At 33.3% G+C, this 22554-nt stretch overlaps 4 protein-coding genes across 13 annotated transcripts; 2 read left to right on the top strand and 2 right to left on the bottom strand.

The window, feature by feature from the left end:
* The first annotated feature begins 6899 nt into the window (after positions 1 to 6899).
* On the top strand, positions 6900 to 8806 carry LOC104704346 (callose synthase 2-like). Its single transcript, XM_087459552.1, has 7 exons — positions 6900 to 7238; positions 7378 to 7505; positions 7615 to 7753; positions 7959 to 8040; positions 8141 to 8225; positions 8311 to 8424; positions 8531 to 8806. Exons 1-7 carry the CDS (start codon positions 7109 to 7111, stop codon positions 8570 to 8572), a joined length of 720 nt encoding a protein of 239 aa, XP_087315678.1. The 5' UTR covers positions 6900 to 7108; the 3' UTR covers positions 8573 to 8806.
* Positions 8807 to 9582: 776 nt separating this feature from the next.
* LOC104704344 (uncharacterized) lies at positions 9583 to 15998 on the bottom strand. Of its 7 annotated transcripts, none has more exons than XR_015562431.1 (9): positions 15871 to 15998; positions 15583 to 15679; positions 15391 to 15479; positions 15237 to 15280; positions 15068 to 15141; positions 14837 to 14945; positions 13990 to 14091; positions 13493 to 13634; positions 9583 to 12872 (listed from the first exon to the last, which is right to left on the bottom strand). XR_015562431.1 is itself a non-coding variant. In XM_087459553.1 (9 exons), exons 2-9 carry the CDS (start codon positions 15712 to 15714, stop codon positions 13512 to 13514), a joined length of 687 nt encoding a protein of 228 aa, XP_087315679.1. In that variant the 5' UTR covers positions 15715 to 15769; positions 15871 to 15985; the 3' UTR covers positions 13371 to 13511. The 7 variants fall into 7 exon arrangements, 1 of the variants encoding a protein (XP_087315679.1); XR_015562428.1 differs by having other exon boundaries at positions 15583 to 15769; positions 15871 to 15985; XR_015562429.1 differs by lacking the exon at positions 9583 to 12872 and adding an exon at positions 14312 to 14375 and having other exon boundaries at positions 13371 to 13634.
* On the top strand, positions 9627 to 13366 carry LOC104704345 (putative myosin-binding protein 4). Of its 2 annotated transcripts, XM_087459548.1 has the most exons (3): positions 9627 to 9767; positions 9892 to 10944; positions 11038 to 13366. In XM_087459548.1, exons 2-3 carry the CDS (start codon positions 9918 to 9920, stop codon positions 12741 to 12743), a joined length of 2733 nt encoding a protein of 910 aa, XP_087315674.1. In that variant the 5' UTR covers positions 9627 to 9767; positions 9892 to 9917; the 3' UTR covers positions 12744 to 13366. The 2 variants fall into 2 exon arrangements, with proteins under 2 accessions (XP_087315674.1, XP_087315673.1); XM_087459547.1 differs by lacking the exon at positions 9627 to 9767 and having other exon boundaries at positions 9789 to 10944.
* Positions 15871 to 22019, bottom strand: LOC104700411 (putative GPI-anchored protein At1g61900). 3 transcript variants are annotated; one of them, XM_087459549.1, is made up of 7 exons: positions 21743 to 21989; positions 19849 to 20703; positions 19514 to 19759; positions 19374 to 19391; positions 19130 to 19270; positions 18994 to 19041; positions 18626 to 18895 (listed from the first exon to the last, which is right to left on the bottom strand). In XM_087459549.1, the coding sequence occupies exons 1-7, from the start codon at positions 21756 to 21758 to the stop codon at positions 18819 to 18821; spliced, it is 1401 nt and encodes a 466-aa protein (XP_087315675.1). In that variant the 5' UTR covers positions 21759 to 21989; the 3' UTR covers positions 18626 to 18818. The 3 variants fall into 3 exon arrangements, with proteins under 3 accessions (XP_087315676.1, XP_087315677.1, XP_087315675.1); XM_087459550.1 differs by lacking the exons at positions 18626 to 18895; positions 18994 to 19041; positions 19130 to 19270; positions 19374 to 19391 and adding an exon at positions 15871 to 15999; XM_087459551.1 differs by lacking the exons at positions 18626 to 18895; positions 18994 to 19041; positions 19130 to 19270; positions 19374 to 19391 and adding an exon at positions 18474 to 18530 and having other exon boundaries at positions 19483 to 19759; positions 21743 to 22019.
* Positions 22020 to 22554: the final 535 nt, after the last annotated feature.

Here is a 22554-nt window from a genome sequence, read left to right as displayed (position 1 = left end):
CTATATTGTGTCTACATGACAACAATATTTTGTGACTAATATAATGTATATATTATCTAATATCTTTTCATAAATGATAATATTTTCTATTATATAATCTTGGTATAATTGGAAAGAAATTAATTTGTATATATTCTCTTGTAGACTTTTAGTCATTTACTTTCTTTATATTATTCTACAATTTTATAATCAAATACTTTGATTTAAACCTCCTCATAAGTGATGGCAAGAAAATATAATCAAACTACATAGTTTATAAATGAAATAATTTAATAATCATCACTAATGACTTGGTAGTTCACGGTTTAAATTGGTTAGTTAACTAACCATTAATCTTTAGATTAATATACATGCAACACACATACACGTTTGACATGTATACATGTACAACTTGAATATACATATAATCCATTCAAAAGATGTTTACTATTTTTAAATTATCATTACATTAAACTAGATGTTTAATTAATCACAACATCATAAGTTTTTAATAAAAACGTCAATGATCAGAGATCAAACAATCGTCAAAACAATAAACTTAACTTAAATATTCAATAGTTTATTTGTATTAAGCCATTGAACTAGGTTCTTGATAAATTAATTCAGTTCACCAAACGAGATGAAAAAAAATAAATATAGTTTCAAATGTTGTGATGAAATTTAAACTATTAAACTTTTACTAGTAGCCAGTTAGATCTTAACTTCTTATAATCGGAGATTTTCGCATAGGACATCCAAAACAGAGATGAAGTGAACATCCGATGATAATAATTTGTTTGGTCCTCTAGATTATACTCCCTCCGTTTCAAAATATAGGATGCTTTAACTAAAACATGCAGATTAAGAAGTTTTTATTTTTAATAAGTTCAACCAATCAGAAACAATACTGCATAATATAAAATACTAAACTAATCTAAAAGTTGCATAGAAAATTGAAAACAACCTATATTATGAAACAAAAAATTTCTCTAAAACATTTTATATTTTGAAACGGAGGGAGTATATCATATTGAACGATAACTACAATATGTCACGAATGAACCAATCAAATATAATTAATATGGTGGAAAGAATAAACTTATCTTTATAATTTGAGAGATCATTAGAAGAGATCCAAAACAGAGATGAAGTAGTCGATTGTGACAATCACTTGCTCTGTTTGTCCATATCAAATCCAGAGACATGAGATGAGAAACGTGCGAGATCTGGAGAGACAAGACACGAGAGACGTCCGAGGCGGTGACGGCTGCTACTCAACTCGGCGGCTAGGGTTTATTTTTTTTTTTTTTCTTAAAACGGCTAGGGTTAGAGACTCGTGCTGATAACGTGTTATAACAAGAAGTTTAGGGAATTGTTCTCTTGTTATTATTAATCTATCCCATAGGATATAACATATATATAGTGATACAACTTTAGGGTTTAGGGTTTACACTAATGAGCCGATAACGGGCATCCACATAATACAATATATTTATAACAAAAAAAACTATATGTAGGGATATTTTTATGATCAAAACTATATGTAAAATTATTAAGATAAAAAATATATGTAAAATCATCAACTATGGGGGGGGGGGGTATTGAACTTGTATTTTAAGGAATTTGGTGGGATTTTAATATTTTAGGATTTTGCAAGATTCTATTGAGCTTTTAGAAGATTTTTGGTTATTTGTTAGAGTTTATATATATATCTTTAAAAAATACTTTGTGATTTGGATAGATTCTCGTTTCAGATTTTGGGAGATTTTAGGATACTTTATAACAAAAAAAAAATTGTCTTTAGAACTCTAATGACGATGATAGATGCTCTCGACTTCTCATCAATTTTTCATGAGACTGACCGTCATTCAATCATTAAATTCATCGCTTACCTTGTCTATTGGAAGAAGATGAAGTCTGTAAGAGCCTAAGAAGCAAATGTTAGAGAAAAACCAAGGTGGAAGTATCGAAACATAGGTAAATGATGGAGGTGTTGTCTTTTGTACGCATTGCTCTAGCTTCATTCAACAGACCGTTTGCTATCTTCTCTGCAACATTCTATGTCCCTCTTTCTCTTTCATCTGTTCCATTTGTTTTATACATAGACACTACATTAGATCCAGGTTCTAAGACATACTACTAACAAATGTATTGATGATTCAAAAAAAATTGTTTACCTGAAGTACAAGCTGCGCAGCTTTCTTCAGACTTACCACATCCCATAACCCATCACAACAGAATTTCTTTTTTTTTTGGTTTAATGTTAAATTCATCACTACAGATTTTTTTTCTTTCAGTTACTGAAATAAGCAAAAAATAATGAGAACAAGGGATGTGGTAAGTCTGAAGAAATTGATTGAAAGCAGAGTCATATATAAGCGTATTTGCCCATGCCTAAATGTTTTACCGTAATCACTTGTGAATCTCCGTAGGCGGAACGTACACAGAGACAAGGAGGTATGGTGATGTGTGCGTCTGTTCTTGTCATCGTCTGCTTCATCATGCTAGTACTCTTAATCCTAAAGGAAATTCTCTTGTGACCCAAGAAAAAATGTGATAATTCATCATTATCCTATGTTTTAATTCTTATTTGTTTTATACCAGCGATCACTTGCTACTGATCTCCAAAACCTTTCTATGGAGCTTCGCAAGAAATAGTCTACATATTTGAAACGCTTGAGACAGCAAAAAGAGGTATGTTATGACTCTCTGTACATTTCCTATGCTTGAGCGAGCCTTAACTATTTGTGACGCTGAAGTTGCTCATTTGTCGAGTCTCTTGTTCTATTCTTCACCTGCACTTTTGTTTATATGAACTTTATTATGCTCTTGTTAGTTAGGCATGAACACTTATTAATGTTAAACCCACGCTAAATACGCTTAAACATTTACGCATGAGCAAATACGCTTATAAACAAACTGAGCAAAACGTTTATGTGTTTAACTAGTCAACTGAGAAAATACGCTATATATGACTCTGCGAAGAGCTAGAAGATGTGTCGAAGTGAGACTTCAATTTTGATTTCCTAGGAAATACAGTTTTTTCTTTTTTATGAAATCCTGTAAAATTCTACTTTAAAGGGTATGATTTTGAGTGAGAGTATTTTTAACTAAAAAACAAATCAAAAATCTCCTAAAATCATTCAAAGTAGTAGTTTTTAAAAAAGTTGTGATATTTTGAATAACAAGTGATTTTAAGAATACTCTAAAATCTTCTAAAATACCAAGTTCAATACCCCTCCTATATGTAAATATTGTATTTCCAAAGTGTAATTAGATTTTTATTCTTAAAACAAGTATAAAATTTATTCTTAACATTTAATGAACAAAAACCATTAATTTAAGTGAAGACATATTTGGAGCCACTTGCTTTAATTCTTTTCTTCTTGTGTTTATATATTATCTAGCTATCACCGTATGTTATTTACGTTTTTGTTTTCTTATATCGTTCTTAGTGGTCTTCAAGGATACATGGGGAAACATCCATCTACTCTTGACTCCAAACCTCTTCAAGTAGCCCTTTCATCTTAATCAGTTGTGCATATTAGTTTTTTGGTGGTCTTGCCTATGATAATGGTGATTGGCCTTGAGAAGGGATTCCCTAGAGCATTGTTTGATGCAGAGCAACTGGTCGTGGTTTTCGTAAGAAATTATTTGTTGCATGTTAGATATTTCATAAGAAATTGGTAAGATTCGTAGGAATTAGACAATAATTCCCTACCATATTTCCAACTACAAACTTTTCAATTTCCTACAAATATTATACAATTATTGTTTAATATGTAATCTGAAGACATTTTTCCATCAACTTTTTTCCACATTATTTTCTTTCATTTTGCTTATGTTTTGCTTAGAAAATTTCCTACAATTTTTTATACCATTTTTATATGTTATTAATTCCTATTTCCTATGAACACTAATTTTTGTCAAAATTAAGTAGGTTTTTGGTAGGCAAATTTTCCTAACAAATCTTTCGTTTGACAATACATAGGAAAACATGATGTTTTAAGGAGCGTCAATCTCATTGTATTCCTTGTAGTTTTTGCAAGTCTCCTCACCATAACAGTTTTGAATGTACTAACTTTGAACACATCTTCATTTGCGTGAGTAAATTCATTTCAACTGGATAGGGAATCAACTTGTAAGTCCTCTAGTTTCTATCTCTTCTATACTTTTGAGAGTTTTATTGTATCTTGTTAAAAACCTATAATACATGTGTCTCTCATTCCTTGAAGATTGCACAAGTATGTAAGCCATTAAGTCAAATGACTAGGGCTCTGGTCATTCATGAGGACTCTTGTTTGCTTTGGTAGCTTTATTGGCATGGTTCTCGTTCATGTCTGAAATCCAAACAATGATACTCTTTAACCAAGACTTTAGCCGAGGTTTACAAATTTCTTACATCTTTGGTGGCCATACCCCTAGCGGAGTGTGAAAACTGATTCGCCACTTTTATTCACTGTGTTTATGTGTTTGTTTGACATATCGACAATTGCACGCTATATATTTGATACAAAGGTTATTATCATATTAATCTATTGCTTACGTATTATTATTGTTTTAATATTGGTACCTAAGGTTAGATAAAAGACTAATTATTAATTTGCGGTACCCTTCGAAACAAGTTATTCGTAACTAAAAAAAAAATTAACATGTATCTGTTTGCTTTGTTTAGTATTTAGTATTTAATATTGTATAATTATATTTTGATTGTTACATATATGATTAAATCCACAATATACTACAAAAAAATTTGTTTTTTTACATAATATTAATGTAATCAATTTAATTAGTTATATTTGTTACTCTAATATTGATACTATTCACAAAAGAAAAAATACTTAGGTTCACCCGTAGGGGTGAACCTTTGTATTCACCCTCTTCCTTCTCAACCAATTAGAATGTTTTATCTAATATCTTATTTAAAAAATAAATCATAACTAAATTAAAAAGCAAAACTAATTAAGGAAACAAATTCTGTATACTTTTTTTAAAGAAAGTTAAATATTGTCTTGGTTTAGATTTTACAATTAAACGAGGTTATATATCGGTTTGGGTTTATAAATGAGAATTAGGGTTTAGATTTTATAATTAAAATGAAATTATATGTCGGTTTGGGTTTACAAATGAGGTGGTTAGGGTTTAGATTTTACAATTAGAACAAAATTATATGTCGGTTTGGGTTTATAAATGAGATGGTTAGGGTTTAAATTTAACAATTAGAACGAAAGTATATGTCGGTTTGGGTTTACAAATGAGATGGTTTGGGTTTACAAATGAGATAGTTAGGGTTTAGATTTTACAATTACAACGAAATTATATATCGGTTTGGGTTTATAAAAGAGCATTTTAAATTTTTAATTTTATAACAAATGTGTACATATTTTATTTCCTTATTTTATAAGGAGGTGAATGAAGAGGTTCGCCTCTAGGGGTGAACCCAAGTATTACTCTTCACAAAATACTATTCACTACTAGATTTGGACCCGTGCTAGTGCACGGGTTGAAATTCCATTTATTTATATTATAATTTCAAAATAAAATATAATTTACAAAACGGTTTAGTATTGTAAACTGAGAAACGATTATTATTATTTTTTGTATGAATATGAGAGATGTATTTTGGTGAATGGGGATCTGAATGATTTATTTCAATGTTTTTTAACCATGACCGGACCGGCCGGTCGGTTCGATCCAACCACAACCAGATAGGTATTCCGGTCCAGGTAACCTCTATCTAACAAATAAAACCCGGCGGGTCGGACCGGGTTGTCGGTCTCAAATTAAAATATTTTATTTTGGTCACACTTTAAACTCAAACCAAATTAAAAATAAATGTCGTTATTTATAAAAGAATCAATTAGTTATTTTATCTAATCATTTAAAAGTTTAATTTTAGTTGTTTAGTACTTAACTATGTATGTTTTGTTCATATATTTATAGAAAAGTAAATGTTATATTCATAAAATGTAATCAAACTAATAAACCAATTGACCCTTAATTCAATATGTCCGACTTGTTGACCCAGTGACCCGAAAAATTTCTGGTTCACCTTCCGGTCCGGTTTTAAAGACATTGATTTATATTAAAAGCTTGGAAGGGTGTTAGATCAGAATTTATTTTGAAATCCACAATAAAATATCGGAAATCACGATTAACTGTGATTAATTGCCAAGATTTTATTTCTTCTTACGCCTAACACTATATTTTTATGCCTAACACTATATATGGTGTAACAATATATGGAATAATCAAGATGTTTTTTTGAAATTGTATAAATCATTGGAATATTATCTTTAAGAGGATTCTTTGAGATATTCTTAAGTGTATTCGTAATTTCATATAGCCCACGAATTTCATCTATAACTTTTTTTTGCAACCAACCTATATTTAATATATTATCTATTTTGTAACCAACTTATAAAAATTAATACTCTACAAAAAAAAGTTGTATAGTACCGTTTTATTATACCAAAAAAAAGTTGTGTACTTTCTTTTTATGATTGAGAGTATTTTTTTATCCCCTTTAATAATTTAGTTAACGTTGTGGTCTATCAATAAAATCTCAAGAAAATAAATTGGTAATATTGTGATTGTAAATTTTTGGAAACAACGTGATCTTCCGAAAATAAAGTTTGGAATATCTATGAACTATCAATTTAGAATACCCCGTTTAAGATTTTCTGTTACAATTAAGGTTTTATTTGTTACTATTAATATTTTAATATATGAGTTATGAACTTATAACCAATTAATATATGGATTAATCTATAACCTATGTATAACCTATTTGTAACCATTTATAACCATTTATTAAAATTATAAAGTCTACCAAAACAATGTTGTGTACTTCCCTTTTGTTAATAGAGGATTCTTGGTATGTAGATAATAAAGCTGCGGAGATTCATATATCAATTCCTAAGTCGAGAATATTTGACTTGTATCGTCAATGCAAATTATTTATAACATAACCGGATTCCGTGAGACACGAGAAGGAAGAACCCTCTTCCCTTTTCCCCCTTTTGCAAACCCTATGATCTAAACCTTAGATGGATTCTGTGAGAAGCACATATTAGAGAGAAACCCCCCGCCTTTCCCTTTTGCGAACCCTATTAGATCTAAAGCAAGGATGTCAACAGAGACGACGACTTGTCTTCCGCCGGATAGTGAGATGGTACCATCGTCTCATACCTCGTGTACTCCGATCCTTGACCTGGCCCATCGCTTCCATCTCACCCATCCTCGGATTGGTTATCTATGTGAGTTTGGAACATATCTCTCCAAGAGTACTGATATAATAGGCTTGCGCATGTTAAATCTCATATATATAAGATCATTAGTAAACACCCATATACAGTATTGTTTGTTTGATGAGATGGATGCCCTTCTATGATCAAGGTGTTCATGGTGCCCATGAGGAGTCACAAAGGCTTTACCCCACATCACGCATGAGTGACATATTACGTTTTCCTTCAGGTGGTGGTGTTCTAAAATTTAACTTTACCCTTACGTATTGGATCAGAAGGGTAAGTACACATATAATCTCTCTTCGTTTTTTTATATCATCCACCTTGTTGTTTTCTCAACATCTTTCTCTCTGTATTTATATTTTCATCATTTTCCTTTCTGACTTAGAATGATGAAACAAGTGAACAAGGGCAGTTTCAGCCTCATACCGATTTACCTCATTTGCAAAGTTTCTGTCTAGACTTTTACGAGAAAAACATCATAGCTGTGATCAAGATCATTGGCAACCAATATACATATTTGAAAGGTAAAGATTTATCTATTTTTGCATTGTCCCTTGATCATTTGGCAGGTCTAGGAATACTCTTATAATTCTCTTATTATTATATGATCTATATATATATATATATATATATAAAAAACAAATTAAGAATGTATCATCCTACAAGTTTATCATAAAAGCAATATGTGGAATCTTCTCTTAATGGTTTTCACTATGCTTTTTTCAACAGAAAATGATCATTCAAGAGGAGACGCTGCTTACCATGCCCTCAAGGCCGCCTTTCCCACTTATGAGTGTCGTAGATCTATCGAGTTTGTGCTTATTAATAATTTTACAAGTATCGTTTGTTCAAATTTCTCTAGCTTCTTCTTAAATTTCTTTCTCTTCTACTTTTTTTTTTTTTTTTTTTAGTCACATTACAGATGCATGTGAAACTGCTCGTGATCTCTTCAAAGTCTTGGAGCTTCTTTCCAAAGATATACAACTGCCTTCTGAGGTATTAGCATATATATACTGTCGCATAGATTACCAAAAATATATACTGCTTTTCAATAATTTGTCTTACTTTAATTTTGCTGTAGATTTTGGAAGCCCATACTGAAGTGAAACAACTAGCTAAATTCTTTAGGCCTTACAACATAATTCCATGCAATATTTTCTCAGATGACTACCCTTCAATAAAGAGACTACCTGAGGTTATTTTCAGAGACTTTAAGTTTGCTCTCTTTGTTTGGGTGTGAATTTCTCTTTTGTTTATATAATTTGAGTCTAAAGTGAACAAATATTTGTATAATTTTGCAGCTTCCAGCTGCTGTGACCGCACTAGCTGCATATGGATGGTGAAACAGGTTGATATAATATAACCCCAGCCCTGCCCGAAACACCGCGGAAAGTCCAAGCTTGCTGTGTACTAAAAACATAAGACTTCCGTTATGCCCAGATTATAATTATTATTTCTTTCTTCAGTACTATGTTTTCTTCTTTTCTTTTTTTTCAACATACGTATTGGTTGTAATTTTAGTTGTATAATAATTCTGCGCTTAATTTTGACGTGATTAAAAAGGTGTCGTTTAAACCTTTTTTCAGCATTGGTTGTATGACTGCAGAGTAGAGTGCCAAGAAAAGAAAAAAAACAGCATCTAGAAAGCATAACTAATCCACGAAGAGTAAACTCACATGTAACAAATATGAGATTCCTACCATCAAGTTTGAAACTCAAAAAGGTATCGTTTAACGACTATGTAAACCTTTTGTATGACTACAATTCAACGTCTCATATTATTTCAATAGGAAAACAGATTTGAGTGCCACCCAAAAACAGAGCATCAAGAAATTAAGAAGGACTCGCTCTCTTCCTTGATCCTATTATGAACTCATCATCCCTTACCCTTAGCCTATTCAGCTCCAGTGCATTCCCTTGTAATCCCACAATGAGATGCATAAGTCATGCACGAAGAGTTAAAACTCACATATGTTACAAATATGAGACTCCTATGTAACGTAACAAATAGGAGACTCCTATGAGACTCCTGCACTGCAGTACCAATCAATACATAAGTTTGAAATAGCAGTACTTGGTAAATAGAACAATAGAAAAAATAAATGAAAACTAAACATTTTAAGAAAAACATGTGGGCTTGAAAGCAACAATGACTCTTTTTTAATATTTTAGAGAATTTAGTTACATTTCCTTCCATAATAATTTGTTTGTATGTGAGGTAAGAAAATTACATTTCCATAATAATTTCCATTGTTAATCTTGACCTATAAAATAATAAAGCTCAAGTTTATGGTAATTCCATAAAATCTGGTCGACCTTTTTCCTCATAGGAAATATGAAAAAAAAAAAAAAACGTGGAGAAAGGTAACAATTATTTAGGCAAACTCATAACAAATCGTTGAACACTAATTTAGGCAAACTCAAAAACAAATCATTGAACGAGTTTTTGTTGATGTTACCGTGGAACAAGGAAGAGTCTTCATTTTCCCAGATTCATCCTCCTCTCTTCTCTCTTTTGACCAAACCTCCATTTCCCGGGTAAAACTTCTCTCAAGTTTTATGATACCTTCACGTTTTCGCTTCCATGCAAATCTCAGACGCAAGATTCTGAGTTTTGCCCACATTTGCTCCTTTTTTTTAGATGAGTTTCAATGTTTTTCAGGATTCATCATCATCACCAGTTTGAAGATGGATTCATATGTTATATTTGATCAAAAGGTCACAAACGGGTTCACGCCTGTGTTAACGTACGCAGCCTGCGAATGGTTTCTCATATTCCTCATGTTCATCGATGCTCTTCTCTCCTATCTTCTCGTCTGGTTCGCTCGTTACTGCAGATTGCAGATGCCATGTTTCCTCTGTTCCAAGCTTCTTCACCCTCTACATTGGAGATTCTTGCTCTGCAGAAACCACAGATCAGAGGTTTCATCTTACATGTCGTGTCAGAATCACGGCAACAACCTTGCTGATTGTCGAGGCATGTGCGACGATTGTCTCTTGTCGTTCACCAAAATGACTGGTCCGAATCCAGACATGAACAGATTGCTTCTTGGTAAATTAGGGTATGATCTGCTCTCTAAAAGCCATTTTGCTCACCCTAGATCATGTTCTTGTTGCAATAAACCATGGAGGACGAGGCATCATACACAGAGACTGATCCGGTTAGGATCTCGGGGAAGAAACTCCTCCGGTAAGCCTAACATTCCCGCTCCAAGGCATCTTAGTCGCCGAGGAAGCAGTGGAAGCTTGAAGAAGATGAGAGATCACAAGGCAACAAGTGGTGCTGAGTATGTTGATGTAGGAAGCCGCAGTGATGGCATGGCTCATGTGGGTTACTCAGAGCTGAAGATTTACTCGGACTCTGATTCCGAGTTCCTGTTTTCAGATGATGATGCATTCCTCCAAATAGCAGATTTCAATGCTGAGCCATCTGAGAAACGTGTTCACAACTCTCGATCTCGGAAATCGTTTGAAGACAAGAAGATGTCGTATCATAAACAGCCTGATTTGCGAGAAGACAACCAGGATAAGCACATAAGGAAGACATCTTCAATGCTTGAGCATAATCTGGTAAACAAGACTCGGCAGGAACGACCTGTTAAAGCAAAGAGGCATGATGATGCCCTCTCTGAGCTTATAAGTATGAGTGAAGCTCGTCCGTTTTTACTTGGTTCACCTAAAAAATTGTATGCTGTAGGAGCAGCACCACGATATGGTATGCTTATTATTTTGGCTTTGCACGAACGCTTATGTCTGAATATATGCAACGTTTTATATTGGTCTTTAATTTTGATCTTGTTTCTTACAGAAAATGAAGCCGAGGTAAGTGGCAAGTCATCTCCTGCTGGTGGGGAATTCTTGAGTCCTTCTGGAGATAACGGTACCTATCGTGAAATCCAGAATCAAGAGCACGATGATTCGGCAGATTTTGCTCAAAACATCCCCAGTTCAGCCGTGGAGACAGAAGAATTTGAGGCAGCTATGGATGTGTCTGGTTTTGTTGAAAATGAACCTTCTAGTGATGAGGAGAATGGAGTTGAAGGAGACTCCAAGACTTTGGCGTCGAATGACATGTCAGATTCTTTGGAACAGGAACAGTCAAGTGAGGAAGAAAATGAGGTTAAGGAAAACAATGTTGCAGAAGAATACTTCAGTAATGAAGGAGAGGATGAGGCCAGTGGGCATTTCGAGCCATTGACATCAAAAAATGTGTCTGTTTCATCTGTTGAAGAACAATCCAGTGACGAAGAAGGAGCAAGTGATGGCTATTCGAATGCAAAAGACCATTCTAGTATTGAAGAGGAGGTGGATAATGAAGAATCTGGGGTAGTGACATCAAACAATGTGACTGGTTCTGTCACAGACCAATCCAGTGAGGAAGAAGAAGCAAGTGATGGCTATTCGAATGCAAAAGACCATTCCAGTAAAGAGGACGTGGGTAATGAAGAATCTGAGCTAGTGACATCAGACAATGTGACTGGCTCTGTCACAGAACGCTCGGCTGAAGAAGAGCATGGAGATCGTAAAGAGACTGAACCTTTGACGTCACCAAAAATATCCAAAGAAGAATCTGAGCTAGCGACATCAGACAATGTGACTGGTTCTGTCACAGAACGCTCGGCTGAAGAAGAGCATGGAGATCATAAAGAGACTGAACCTTTGACGTCACCAAAAATATCCAAAGAAGAATCTGAGCTAGTGACATCAAACAATGTGACTGGTTCTGTCACAGACCGCTCGGCTGAAGAAGAACATGGATATCAGAAAGAGACTGAACCTTTGACGTCACCAAAGATATCCAAAGAAGAATCTGAGCTAGTGACATCAAACAATGTGACTGGTTCTGTCACAGAACGCTCGGCTGAAGAAGAGCATGGAGATCATAAAGAGACTGAGCCTTTGACGTCACCAAGAATATCCAAAGAAGAATCTTCATTAGAGCACAGTGATAGAGATTCCTCGAAGGTAACAGAGACTCGTAATACTTCAAATGAATCACCGGAACTAAAACACTCTGCCTCTGTAGAATCTTTTGTAAGCATCAGCAGTGACATCGAAGGCGAAAACCGTGTTAATTTGTTAAAGCAACAACTAGAACATGACAGGAAATGCCTAAGGGAAGTGACTAAAGAATTAGAGGAGGAGAGAAGTGCCTCAGCTATTGCTACAAACCAAGCAATGGCAATGATCACACGGTTGCAAGAGGAGAAAGCAGCTCTTCATATGGAAGCTTTACAGTACCTGAGAATGATGGATGAGCAAGCAGAGCACGACGTTGATGCACTTGAGAGGGCAAACGATGTCTTGGCTGATAGGGAAAAGGAGATACAAGATCTTGAGATGGAGTTAGAATATTATAGAGCAAAGTATCCAGATGAGCCAAGAGACGAAATTCTCGCTAGCATGGGAATTCTCGGTAATATAGAAGAAACAAGTGGCGCCTCAACTGATGAGACCAGCAATAAAGCTTCAGCAAACACCAAAATTACCGGTTCTCCCACGGCAGGAAATTAAGAAAGAATACACATTTCAGAAGCTACATCAACTTGCTGGAGGAAGGATACCCAAGAGTGCTGAAAATGGATTTCTCAGGCTTGAGAGGCCTTTAGTAGTTGATGGTCACAGGAGACCCAACAAAATAATCTGCAGAGGCACAAAGATGATATACCAGCATTACTGCGGAAACATATGGTGAAGAAAGCAATTCCCAACATGGAAAGTGATTCTTTTGAGCATAGTACTCACAGTAAGGGCAAGAATGAGTGGATTACCTTAGCAAATCAACGGTAGAGAAACATTTAGAGACACAAAAGACAGAGCTTGTGTTTGTAATAATAGGAAAATGAAAAGGGGTAGAGTTAGTTGAAAAGATAGCTTGGGGGGCTGCAGGAGTCACACAATCGTGGGATAGTAAGAAGATGATTGATTGCCTGATAGGCTGTTACCATGGAGTGCAGATGCGGTTGGAAAATTCTATCGTCTATGCAAGAAGAGAACTAAACATGATCCATGTTAGGAAGTGTAACCGAATCATTCATTAATCGTTTGTCGTTTTAGTTATATCATTTGTGTGGCTACCTTATTTTTTTGGAGAACCCACCAATCATATCATCAAAACTACAAGATTTTAGGAACAAGATATAACTGAAGTTTCAAACTTTTATTACCAGAAGCTTAATCCAAATGTGATTATCCTTTCCTACTCGACATGAAATCTAATTGATACCGGAGAAGGTAAAAAGACAAATCACAATGATAAGTACCTTAGGATCAACGCTTTCTTCAACTCACTTCTTGAAGCTTTATTATAGCATCGAAGCTGAAACTCTCACCAGGTTCAAATGTTTCTTCAAGATCTTCATAGCTTTGCTCAACAGTCAACTCTTTGCCAACCTTCAGGTCTTCCTACGAAAGCATCAGCAACCGCAATCAAACCTAAGGCTGTTAATGATGATTCCAATTCTAGTAGCTAAATCTGATTGTGAGGGGTGATCATTTCATATATTTACATTCCAAGGAATGTAGTCAAAACTAAGGCCTTACTTAACAGGTTGGCTTCAGATCAATCCTCATTCCTCAAACAGCATTAGATCTAGAGTGTTTCTAATTATGAAAAGTTCTTTAGGTTCACATTTCACTAAAAGAAAGCTCCAGCATTAAGCACCTAACCGATAATATTTAGACGAGAATTCTATTTATTGAATTTACAATGTTGCCATCTGAAATATAATCTACTGAGAAGCTTGAGCTTATGAAATACCTGTTTAACATAGTCTTCAATAGCAGAATTGATTAATCTCTTTATCACCTGCCTATAGACTTTAGAATATCCAAGGATCTCTAGCAAAATATCTCTGGGTATCTGCAAATATAAGGAAAGGGGGAACTTAAGCACAGGCCAAACAACAAATCAATGAATGTATTTAAAGTGAGTTTGCCAGCATATCATATCAATGCAAGAACTCCAAACCTACGAGTGTCACTACAGTGCGTCCGCATGATCTTTTGCAGATAAGTCCAATCCCATAGGATAAAAATACAGGTTCCATCGCCAAAACCACTTGATGGTTAAATTATTTTACCTTAATGCTAAACTAATGGGTTCTCTAAGATACACTGAAGCAAGATTTACATTTGGGGTTTTTCCTGGAGTTCCAAGGTTGATAAGCAGATGCAGGAGAGAAAAAAAAAGAAAACAGCAATAACAAAGAGTTAGATTAGCTACTAGTCATCAGTAACAAACCATATTAACTACAAAAAAAAAAAAAAAAAAAAAAAAAAAAAAAAGGAGATTTTCCAGAACTTTGTGTTATATCTATGAGCATTGTTATAACGTATATGTCCACCCTATTTATTGAAATCTTTCTAAAGCCAATAACGAAATTACAAAGTGCAGAGAGTTGAAAGAAACATGCAATCTAACTAACTCTATATCAAACAATTTGCACCCTCAGAGTAAGCTAGAAAGACACCAAAACATGTTTCAAAGCCTATAATCTATCCAGAATAAATGAAGTACGGATTGAGAGCCCCAACTTAGACAATAAAGTTTATCGAAAGTAAGTTTACAAGATCCCATAGCTAGTACGGTATTTGTGATGCCGTACCTCCTTTGACTCTTCGGAACCCTGGAATCGGCTGAGCTGCAGCAACCATTCTCTCAAATACATTATTGAATACAGTTTGAGTCTTCTCTCCTGATACTTGTACATGCACCTACACTCAGCCAACAAAGGAAACATAAAGTGGAAAGCATCAAAGTCTCAAACACACAGATTAAATCACCTTGTAGTTCCCACTAATCATACTTTTTTAGCGCAGAAACAACAAAAGCATACCTTAACTTCATTGATGTTTGTAGTCTCCACTTTCGTAATCAAAACTGATTCATCCTTAGAAGAAGTCTCTACATCTACGAAAAAGAAACCACATGTTCATGTCAAAGAAGCTAAAAAAAAAAAAAAAAAAAGTAGAGAATCATATTATTATAATTATAAAGTTAAGAACCTGATGGTGCTGCACAAACTGCGATAAACTGTTTATTGGTAGCTCTGTAAAATAATAGTTTGATTACAAAAACAGACATCAACAATTGAATATTGTATTAATCTCAATTAGGTCTGGAAAATTGTATAGTTGTTGAAAAATATAAACTTTTTACCTTGTACAGAGTTTGTGTTGCAGTGAATAAGTTGGAGGAGGAAGAGTAACAAAAGAAGAAACTTGAAATGTTGGCTTTGGATCAATCATCTGCAAAAATTAAACAAAAATGTTGGAACAAAATTACACAATTCCGAACTCAAAAAGAACAGTGGAAGAGATAGTATAAGAAGAAGAAGAAAGGGGGCTTAACGGTGGAGTTAATGCGACAAAACGAGAGATTGTGGATGATGATTGTCTGCATTATCGATTTAGCTTTGTTTGTTGCTTCTATCTGTCGTCTTTTTGCGCTAATAAGATTGAAGAAGAAGAAGAACAAACCCATTACGAAAGATTTGGTAAATTACTTGTTTTCTTTTGTTTGCCCGGAATTTTGAAAACTGCAGCGGAGGAGTTCGCCAGAAGTTTGTACAGAAGCGTAGAGTATAAAAAATTGATACGAGATTGAGAGAGAGAGAGAGAGAGATGAGAGAGAGATCACCTTTGTGTTGAGTGGAAAGCGAAACGCACAGTTCGTTCTTCTGAGAGACTTCGGAAGACGAAGATAATAATATAAACTCTCACTCAGGGAACGATGACGGAATAATTCTATCTTTTTCTTCATAAGCCCCTTTTGAGTTTTGAATAATTACGACTTTAGTCAAAAAAAAATAAAAAAACATAATATTCACCAAAAATCTATATAATAATAACAATCCGAATAAATGCGACTAACAGTTGTGTTTTTTCAATCACACATTTTGGATATTTTCTGAAAAGTCATGATTGATCATTGAAACGGTTATTTATGAAAAGTTACAACTGTTCACTGTAAAGTTATGTTGATTGGAACATTCATATCTTTTGAAATCTATATATATTTGTGTGTTTGAACTGTTTTCATTTTTTTCCATGACACAAAATCAACTAAAATTTCAATCTTAACGGTTTATATATTTTTCTAAATTATTTTCTAGCATTCATTTTTTTAAAAGTCAAGAACTCCTCTAATTCTTGATTTAACAAAAGATTTTTGGAATGATGAATCTAATTTACATCTTTTAGTTAATTTTAAATATAAAAGTTTAATGAAAATACCTAAAGTGTTTTTCCAAGAGTTAGATGGATTACATAGTGAGTTATTGGATTTGACTTTTCAATATGGTAACAATCCGAATAAATGCCACCAAAAATTGTGTTTTTCAATCGTACCTTTTGGATAATCTTCCAAAAAATCTGTAGAAAAATTTAAATTATGTGTTTAACAAAAAGTTGCGATTGTTCATTGTAACGTTTTTTTTGTAAAGTTGCAACTACTCATTGTAGAGCTGTGTCTATCCGAATATTCATATCTTTTGAAATATATATATTTGTCTGTTTGAACTGTTTTTATTTTTTTTGTCATGACACAAAATACTATAAAATTTCAATCTCAACGGTTTTTACAGATCTCTAGATTATTCTCTAGCATTCATTCTTTTAAAAGTAAGAAATTCCTCAAATTCTTGATTTAACAAAAGATTTTTGTAAATATGAATCTAATTTACAACTTTTAGTTAATTTTATATAAAAAATTAATGAAAATACCTATATATAATAACAATCCGAATAAATGTCACCAAAGTTGTGTTTTTTTCAATCGTACTTTTTGGATAATTTTCCAAAAAAAATCTATAGAAAATTTAAATTGTGTGTTTTACACAAAGTTGCGATTGTTCATTGTAACAATTTTTTTGTAAAATTGCAACGGTTCATTGTAGAGTTGTGTCTATTCGAATATTCGTATCTTTTGAAATATATATATATATATATATATTTGTTTGTTTGAACTGTTTTCATTTTTTTTGCCATGACACCAAATAATATAAAATTTCAATCTCAAGGGTTTTTACAGCTCTCTAAATTATTCTCTAGCATTCGTTCTTTTAACTTTCCGTTAAAAAAAATAATTTAATATTTAGAAATAATAATAACAATCTGAATAAATAAGAAAAACAATTGAGACTTTTCGTAGTACTTTTTTGTAAAAAAATTAGTTTTATTTGTTCTTTTTTAAAAACTCAAACAGTTATATTTGTTCATTGTAGAGTTTTGTCTTTTCACTATATTTTATTCATATTTTTTCATCACAATTTTTCGTTCTAATAGGTGTGTCTATTTAAATAGTCATATATTTTGAACTCTCTATATATTTGTCTCTTCATCAATAACTAACAAATCATTGTTGTTGAAACAATTTTTTCATTTTATGTTAAATCTAAATAAATTGAATATTAATATCTAATATTCAATGTTATTCTATAATCTAACTAAAATTTTAGAAATGATTATAGTAATATAGAAATTTAATAAAACTTAATATAGAATTTACAGTTGTGTCTATTTATCATCACTTTTCGATAAAAACTATTTTAATATTTAAAATTTATTTTATTTTGTTCCTAAGAGTTGTGTATTTTAATTTTAATTTTCCATTGATACCGTTTCACTCATTATTAGATATATATTTAATTATAGTTATTTAATAGAAAATTACATTACTCATTATAACCATTAGTTCAATATTCTCAGTAAGAATCACTTCGTCATAATGATTTTTTTTAGTTGTAGCTCTTTACCATAATTCTTTATAAAAATATCTTATATTTAAAATACTTTAAACAATATGTTTTGCAAAGTTGCATTCATTCTACATAATCTTTTTTGTTATAAGTTTTCATTTTGATGATTGTGTTTTTAGTAGCAGGTTATGTATTCAAACTATTCTATTACATTCAAATAATCTCATAATATTTTTAAATTTTAAATTTAAATTATTTTTTTTTCTAAAATACGTCTCCCGCGATTAAATTATTAATCGCGGAGGTCTGAGTCCTAGTATATATAGAGATTAAATTAGAAAAATCTGTATCACTCAAGAATATTTACTCAATTTTCTCTAAATTTTACTTGTATTTGGCTATTTATGTTTTGATTCCAATTTCAAGTTTGATGTTTGCTTAGATTTTTTTCTTTTTATTTTATCGTTTAATTTTGAATAAGGTTTTAAAACTTCAAATATCCATTTTGTTAGTCTCATCTGAGAAATTGACTAATAGGCTTTGGTTGGATTGGAATAGATTCATTGTTCTGTTTTTGCTACGTTTTTCTCAAAGGACAAAGCTTTTCGGCTTCGGATAGGTTCAGAATCTGATCTTCAATTCCAAAAGTGCAAATGAATAACCCAAACGCTTAAAAAGAAAAAAAAAACATAGAACTTTGGAGAAACAAAAGCAGAGAAATAAAAACTGCTACTATACATGAGACTGAGAAAAGATATTACTACTACATTACCCTTGCCCTATTAAGATTACATATACAGAAGAAAATTGAGCATGCCATTGTTTTTTTTATCCAAAGTTTCCTTACTGACTACCAAAAACAAAAAAACCCTCCTCCTAATTCTCAATTTTAATGTCTCATAACAGCATACAGTAGAAATACCAAACTAATGAGCCGCAACGCTCCAAACCCACCATCGCGACACCCTGCAAATTACGAGTAACAAATGCAGATCTTTGAGTCCTCTTCTTGAAATTTTTACTAGTAAGACTAGAGATTACACATCCAAGGAAACTACACATACCGTGATTTTTAAGAGTCTGGGATGTTGGCAAGGCAGGTAATGACATCTCTGCATATTTAAAAGCAATCTAATTTTTTAGTTTTCTGGTAGTTCCAACAATTGAGCAAGAAGAGAACAGGTAGAGAGAAATGATTACCAGGAGCACACAGAGACAAAGATGACATTGATGATGAAGATGGCCATGGAGCTGCAATGTTGTCTGTCAAATCACATGTAAAACTGTAGCCTGTTGTGTTGTCAAATATCAAGTCTGCAGGATAGCTTCTGAGAAGACAACCTATATTCACATTGTTATACAAAAAAGATCGTTAACACTTTTGCTTAATCTGGGGAAATAACTATCAAAACACCTTTGGAATATAAGATGAATCGATGCAAACCTTGTTGCATTCCATATGCTACTTATTTGCCCACAAGCATACCCAGAAACAGAAAAAGAGGGCAAATGTCAGGAAGGAATTCAATAAAAGGTAGAGGATTAGACGATACAGTTAACTTGGGAGTCTAAAACAAAAGTTACCTTGGACACTGAAATCTTTAAGATCGACATCACAAAGCTCATAGATATTTGTCATAACACCACCTTTCCGCAACATGGAACCAATGACTGTTGCACAGACTATGGCCTGCTTGTTTGTTATTAGCATTTGGTTCTGTATCCCAGAAATGTATGCATTCAACGAGCTACAGCAAGAAGGGCTTGGAGCAGCCACATTACGGCAAGCCTTGATTACTTCGGTTGGCTCCTTAAATTCCAACGGGCAAGCTGTAACCACAATGTACACTCAGAATAATTTCCAAGACTATCCAAGGAAGATCAATGTTAAAGATAATAGGATACAGTTAAGAAAGTACCTTTGTTAACTTTGCAGGACGATAAAATTCGAAATGCAGCGTTTGCTTTGTCTGCCGGAAGCTTCCTGGAAAGATATGAATAGACCACATTTTTGCAGTCATTAATTGCGTTGAGGTTACTTGATCCTCCTAAAGGGAGCTTATCACCAACTGTCATTTGGTGTCCCGAAATAAGAAGCGCAGCTTCCATAATTGCAGGTTGGCAAATTGGCCTACAACACTCCTTAAGAGGATCAACAGTGCGACATGCATCCAGTAATTTGCTACTGTTAACAACTTTCTCCAACGTTGTGACATCTGTTACTGGACAGGAACCTCCAGTTAGATTTGACGATGTTACAGAGCAAAGTGCAGGTATTGTCATGTTGGCTCTTCTGCTGACCAGGATACTAACGATATCTGAAAAACAATCTGTAGCAACTGCATCAGGAAGAACCAACTTATCTGACTTCACGTTGTGCTGTCCTTGGAAAATATGAAGTAAGCTTATAAACTGTGGACAACAGATCACGTTCCCAACAAGTGCAGCGAAAGGTTGGGAACAATCAGAAGCTGCTGTATCGATAACACTTGAAATTGCTTGAAAGTCTGTAGGACAATTGCCGGTTAACTTAGGTTCATATGTATCAGGAAAAGTAGGGTACATTGGTGGAGTCCAAGGTAGAGCAGGGGATGCATATTTGGGGATGACTGACGGCGATACTTGAATGGGACCAGATACTTCAATACCAGGTGGATTTGCCAACTCAGAAGTTGTCGATCTACTACTATGCTCATTAAGCTTATCATGCGCAGCTACATCTTGGAAGCTTGATAACCAGATAATAAATAACAAGAAGCGATAAACCAAATAGCCTGATAAGAGAAGCAAAGTAACCCATTAACAAACAGCTTTATACAGTATAATATTTACATACTCCAGGAACTCATTTACAAAACCACATTATTGCGATCACAGAGTTTGAATCAAGTTAGAGAAACGATCTCCCAAGCAACAAGAAATGTGTAGTGTTGTTGCTTTGGGAAAACATTGCCAACATAAAACTATCAAACTCATTCCACCAAGGCTGAAAAATATAATTAATCGTTATGGAAACCCAAAAAAAAACAGTTCGTGAACCTACTCTAATGATTCTTGTTAGCTGCTCAAAACATAAACTTTGTCTCACGACACAAACAAGAATCAAAACTCAACATGAAAGAAAATGAGAACTAAACTTAACCCCCCTTAAGCCAACAAACAGTTTCTAAAGAGTCCATAGCTAACTTGCCCCGCGGCATTATTTAGTATCATCAAAGGCACAATACAGTAGTCAGACAAAAGCCATGACCAGTACCAAGGCTAGCAAAAAAAAAACAACCTTCAGGAGAAAGAACAAACCCAAAAAAAAAAGTAAGTGACTTTCAATGAACCCATTCGAGACAATGAAACTAATGGACAATTGGACATATATACAAGGAATAGGCAAACCACATCACTCTATACACCTCTCTTCTTATTGATGATACCAACGAACATTTGGGGTCTTATAAAGTATTCCTCCAACTAGTAAAGAACATAAAAGAATCCAAACCCTCCAACATATAAAAATAACATAAAAAAGAATCTATAAATCTAGTCTTCTTCCACCAACTATTTTATTTTTATTTTTTGGCATCTAACAAACCATTTGCTCTTTTTGTATTCAAGATCCTAAGTTATTCCGATCCACCCAAAAAAAAAAAAAAAACTAAAAATTTCTGTACTACACAGGGAAAAAAAAACTTAAGACGCTCCAAATTTGACTACGAATTAGACCATTTCATGTAACGAAACTATAAAATTACTCGAATTGGCACTGATTTCAAATCCCTAATAGAAGAAAGCGATGGCTAAAGGAAGAAGAAACTATACCTGCAAATTTCACCATCTCTGAAAAAAAAATCAAACCATTTTTCTCTGAGCAAAAAGGTAGAGAAACTAAGTGGGTAAAAGGAGCTTTTTTCCCCCCCAGTAGAAACACTTCCTCGAGAAAACCGAAACGATGGCGAAGAAGAAGAAGGAGGAAGACTGAGAGATGATAAACCACACAAAAGGGAAAGCAAAAGAAAAGAAAAAAAACTTGAGAGTTCTTTCTTTACTTTACCTTTCTCTCTCTCTTAACCCTTTCTCCTCACTGTGTTTTTTATGTATTTTTTTTTTATTTCCTCAAAACTCCTTTTTTCATTTTACCGTAATTAGGCATGGGCTTAAAAAAAGTGATGACTCATCATCACAATATTTTTACGATTTTATTTCTCTGAATAGAATACTTTTACTATAAATAGTGAACATAATGCTCAAGTTTATATTGCGTAACATAACTTTTAAATTTACTAGAAATAATAAAGTACTCCTATATCTGGTTTTTTTTTGGGTGTGTTGTTTAGTTTGTTAGAAAATTATATTCCTTTGACAAAAAATAAAATAAAAAATTATATTCCTTATCAAATGTATAAAGACAATCATACCACAAAGGTTAAATAATAAAAAGATGCAAATAATCGACCAAAATTTTGATTGATGTTGACTTTAAAAAATATATATTATTATGCTTAGGAATCCAAGACAAAAGACATCATCTCTTTTTTTAAGTAGATTTGTTGACAACGTTGCTCATTGTCCACATTCTATGTTGAATTTTTAGCTTAATTAATCATTAATCTTTGTATTTATCTCCTCCTACA

The sequence above is a fragment of the Camelina sativa genome, chromosome 7, assembly GCF_030686135.1.
Source record: "Camelina sativa cultivar CO46 ecotype springtype chromosome 7, ASM3068613v1".
NCBI lineage: Eukaryota > Viridiplantae > Streptophyta > Magnoliopsida > Brassicales > Brassicaceae > Camelina > Camelina sativa.
Note: the sequence above shows the minus strand (reverse complement) of the source record. Positions and strands in the feature narration are given on the sequence as shown.

Excerpts from the sequence above, each read along its gene's own strand:
- LOC104704344 (XM_087459553.1), bottom strand. The coding sequence starts at position 15,714 with ATGGGTTTGTTCTTCTTCTTCTTCAATCTTATTAGCGCAAAAAGACGA. Across the intron at positions 15,281-15,390 it reads CAACACAAACTCTGTACAAG|AGCTACCAATAAACAGTTTA; the intron begins GTAAAAAGTTTA and ends ATTATTTTACAG. Across the intron at positions 13,635-13,989 it reads TTGAAGACTATGTTAAACAG|GAAGACCTGAAGGTTGGCAA; the intron begins GTATTTCATAAG and ends ATGCTTTCGTAG.
- LOC104704345 (XM_087459547.1), top strand. The coding sequence starts at position 9,789 with ATGATACCTTCACGTTTTCGCTTCCATGCAAATCTCAGACGCAAGATT. Across the intron at positions 10,945-11,037 it reads AGGAGCAGCACCACGATATG|AAAATGAAGCCGAGGTAAGT; the intron begins GTATGCTTATTA and ends TGTTTCTTACAG.
- LOC104704346 (XM_087459552.1), top strand. The coding sequence starts at position 7,109 with ATGTCAACAGAGACGACGACTTGTCTTCCGCCGGATAGTGAGATGGTA. Across the intron at positions 7,506-7,614 it reads TTACGTATTGGATCAGAAGG|AATGATGAAACAAGTGAACA; the intron begins GTAAGTACACAT and ends TTTCTGACTTAG. Across the intron at positions 7,754-7,958 it reads CCAATATACATATTTGAAAG|AAAATGATCATTCAAGAGGA; the intron begins GTAAAGATTTAT and ends TTTTTTCAACAG.
- LOC104700411 (XM_087459549.1), bottom strand. Across the intron at positions 19,760-19,848 it reads GTCCTGCAAAGTTAACAAAG|CTTGCCCGTTGGAATTTAAG; the intron begins GTACTTTCTTAA and ends TTGTGGTTACAG. Across the intron at positions 19,042-19,129 it reads TTTGTCTCTGTGTGCTCCTG|AGATGTCATTACCTGCCTTG; the intron begins GTAATCATTTCT and ends TTAAATATGCAG.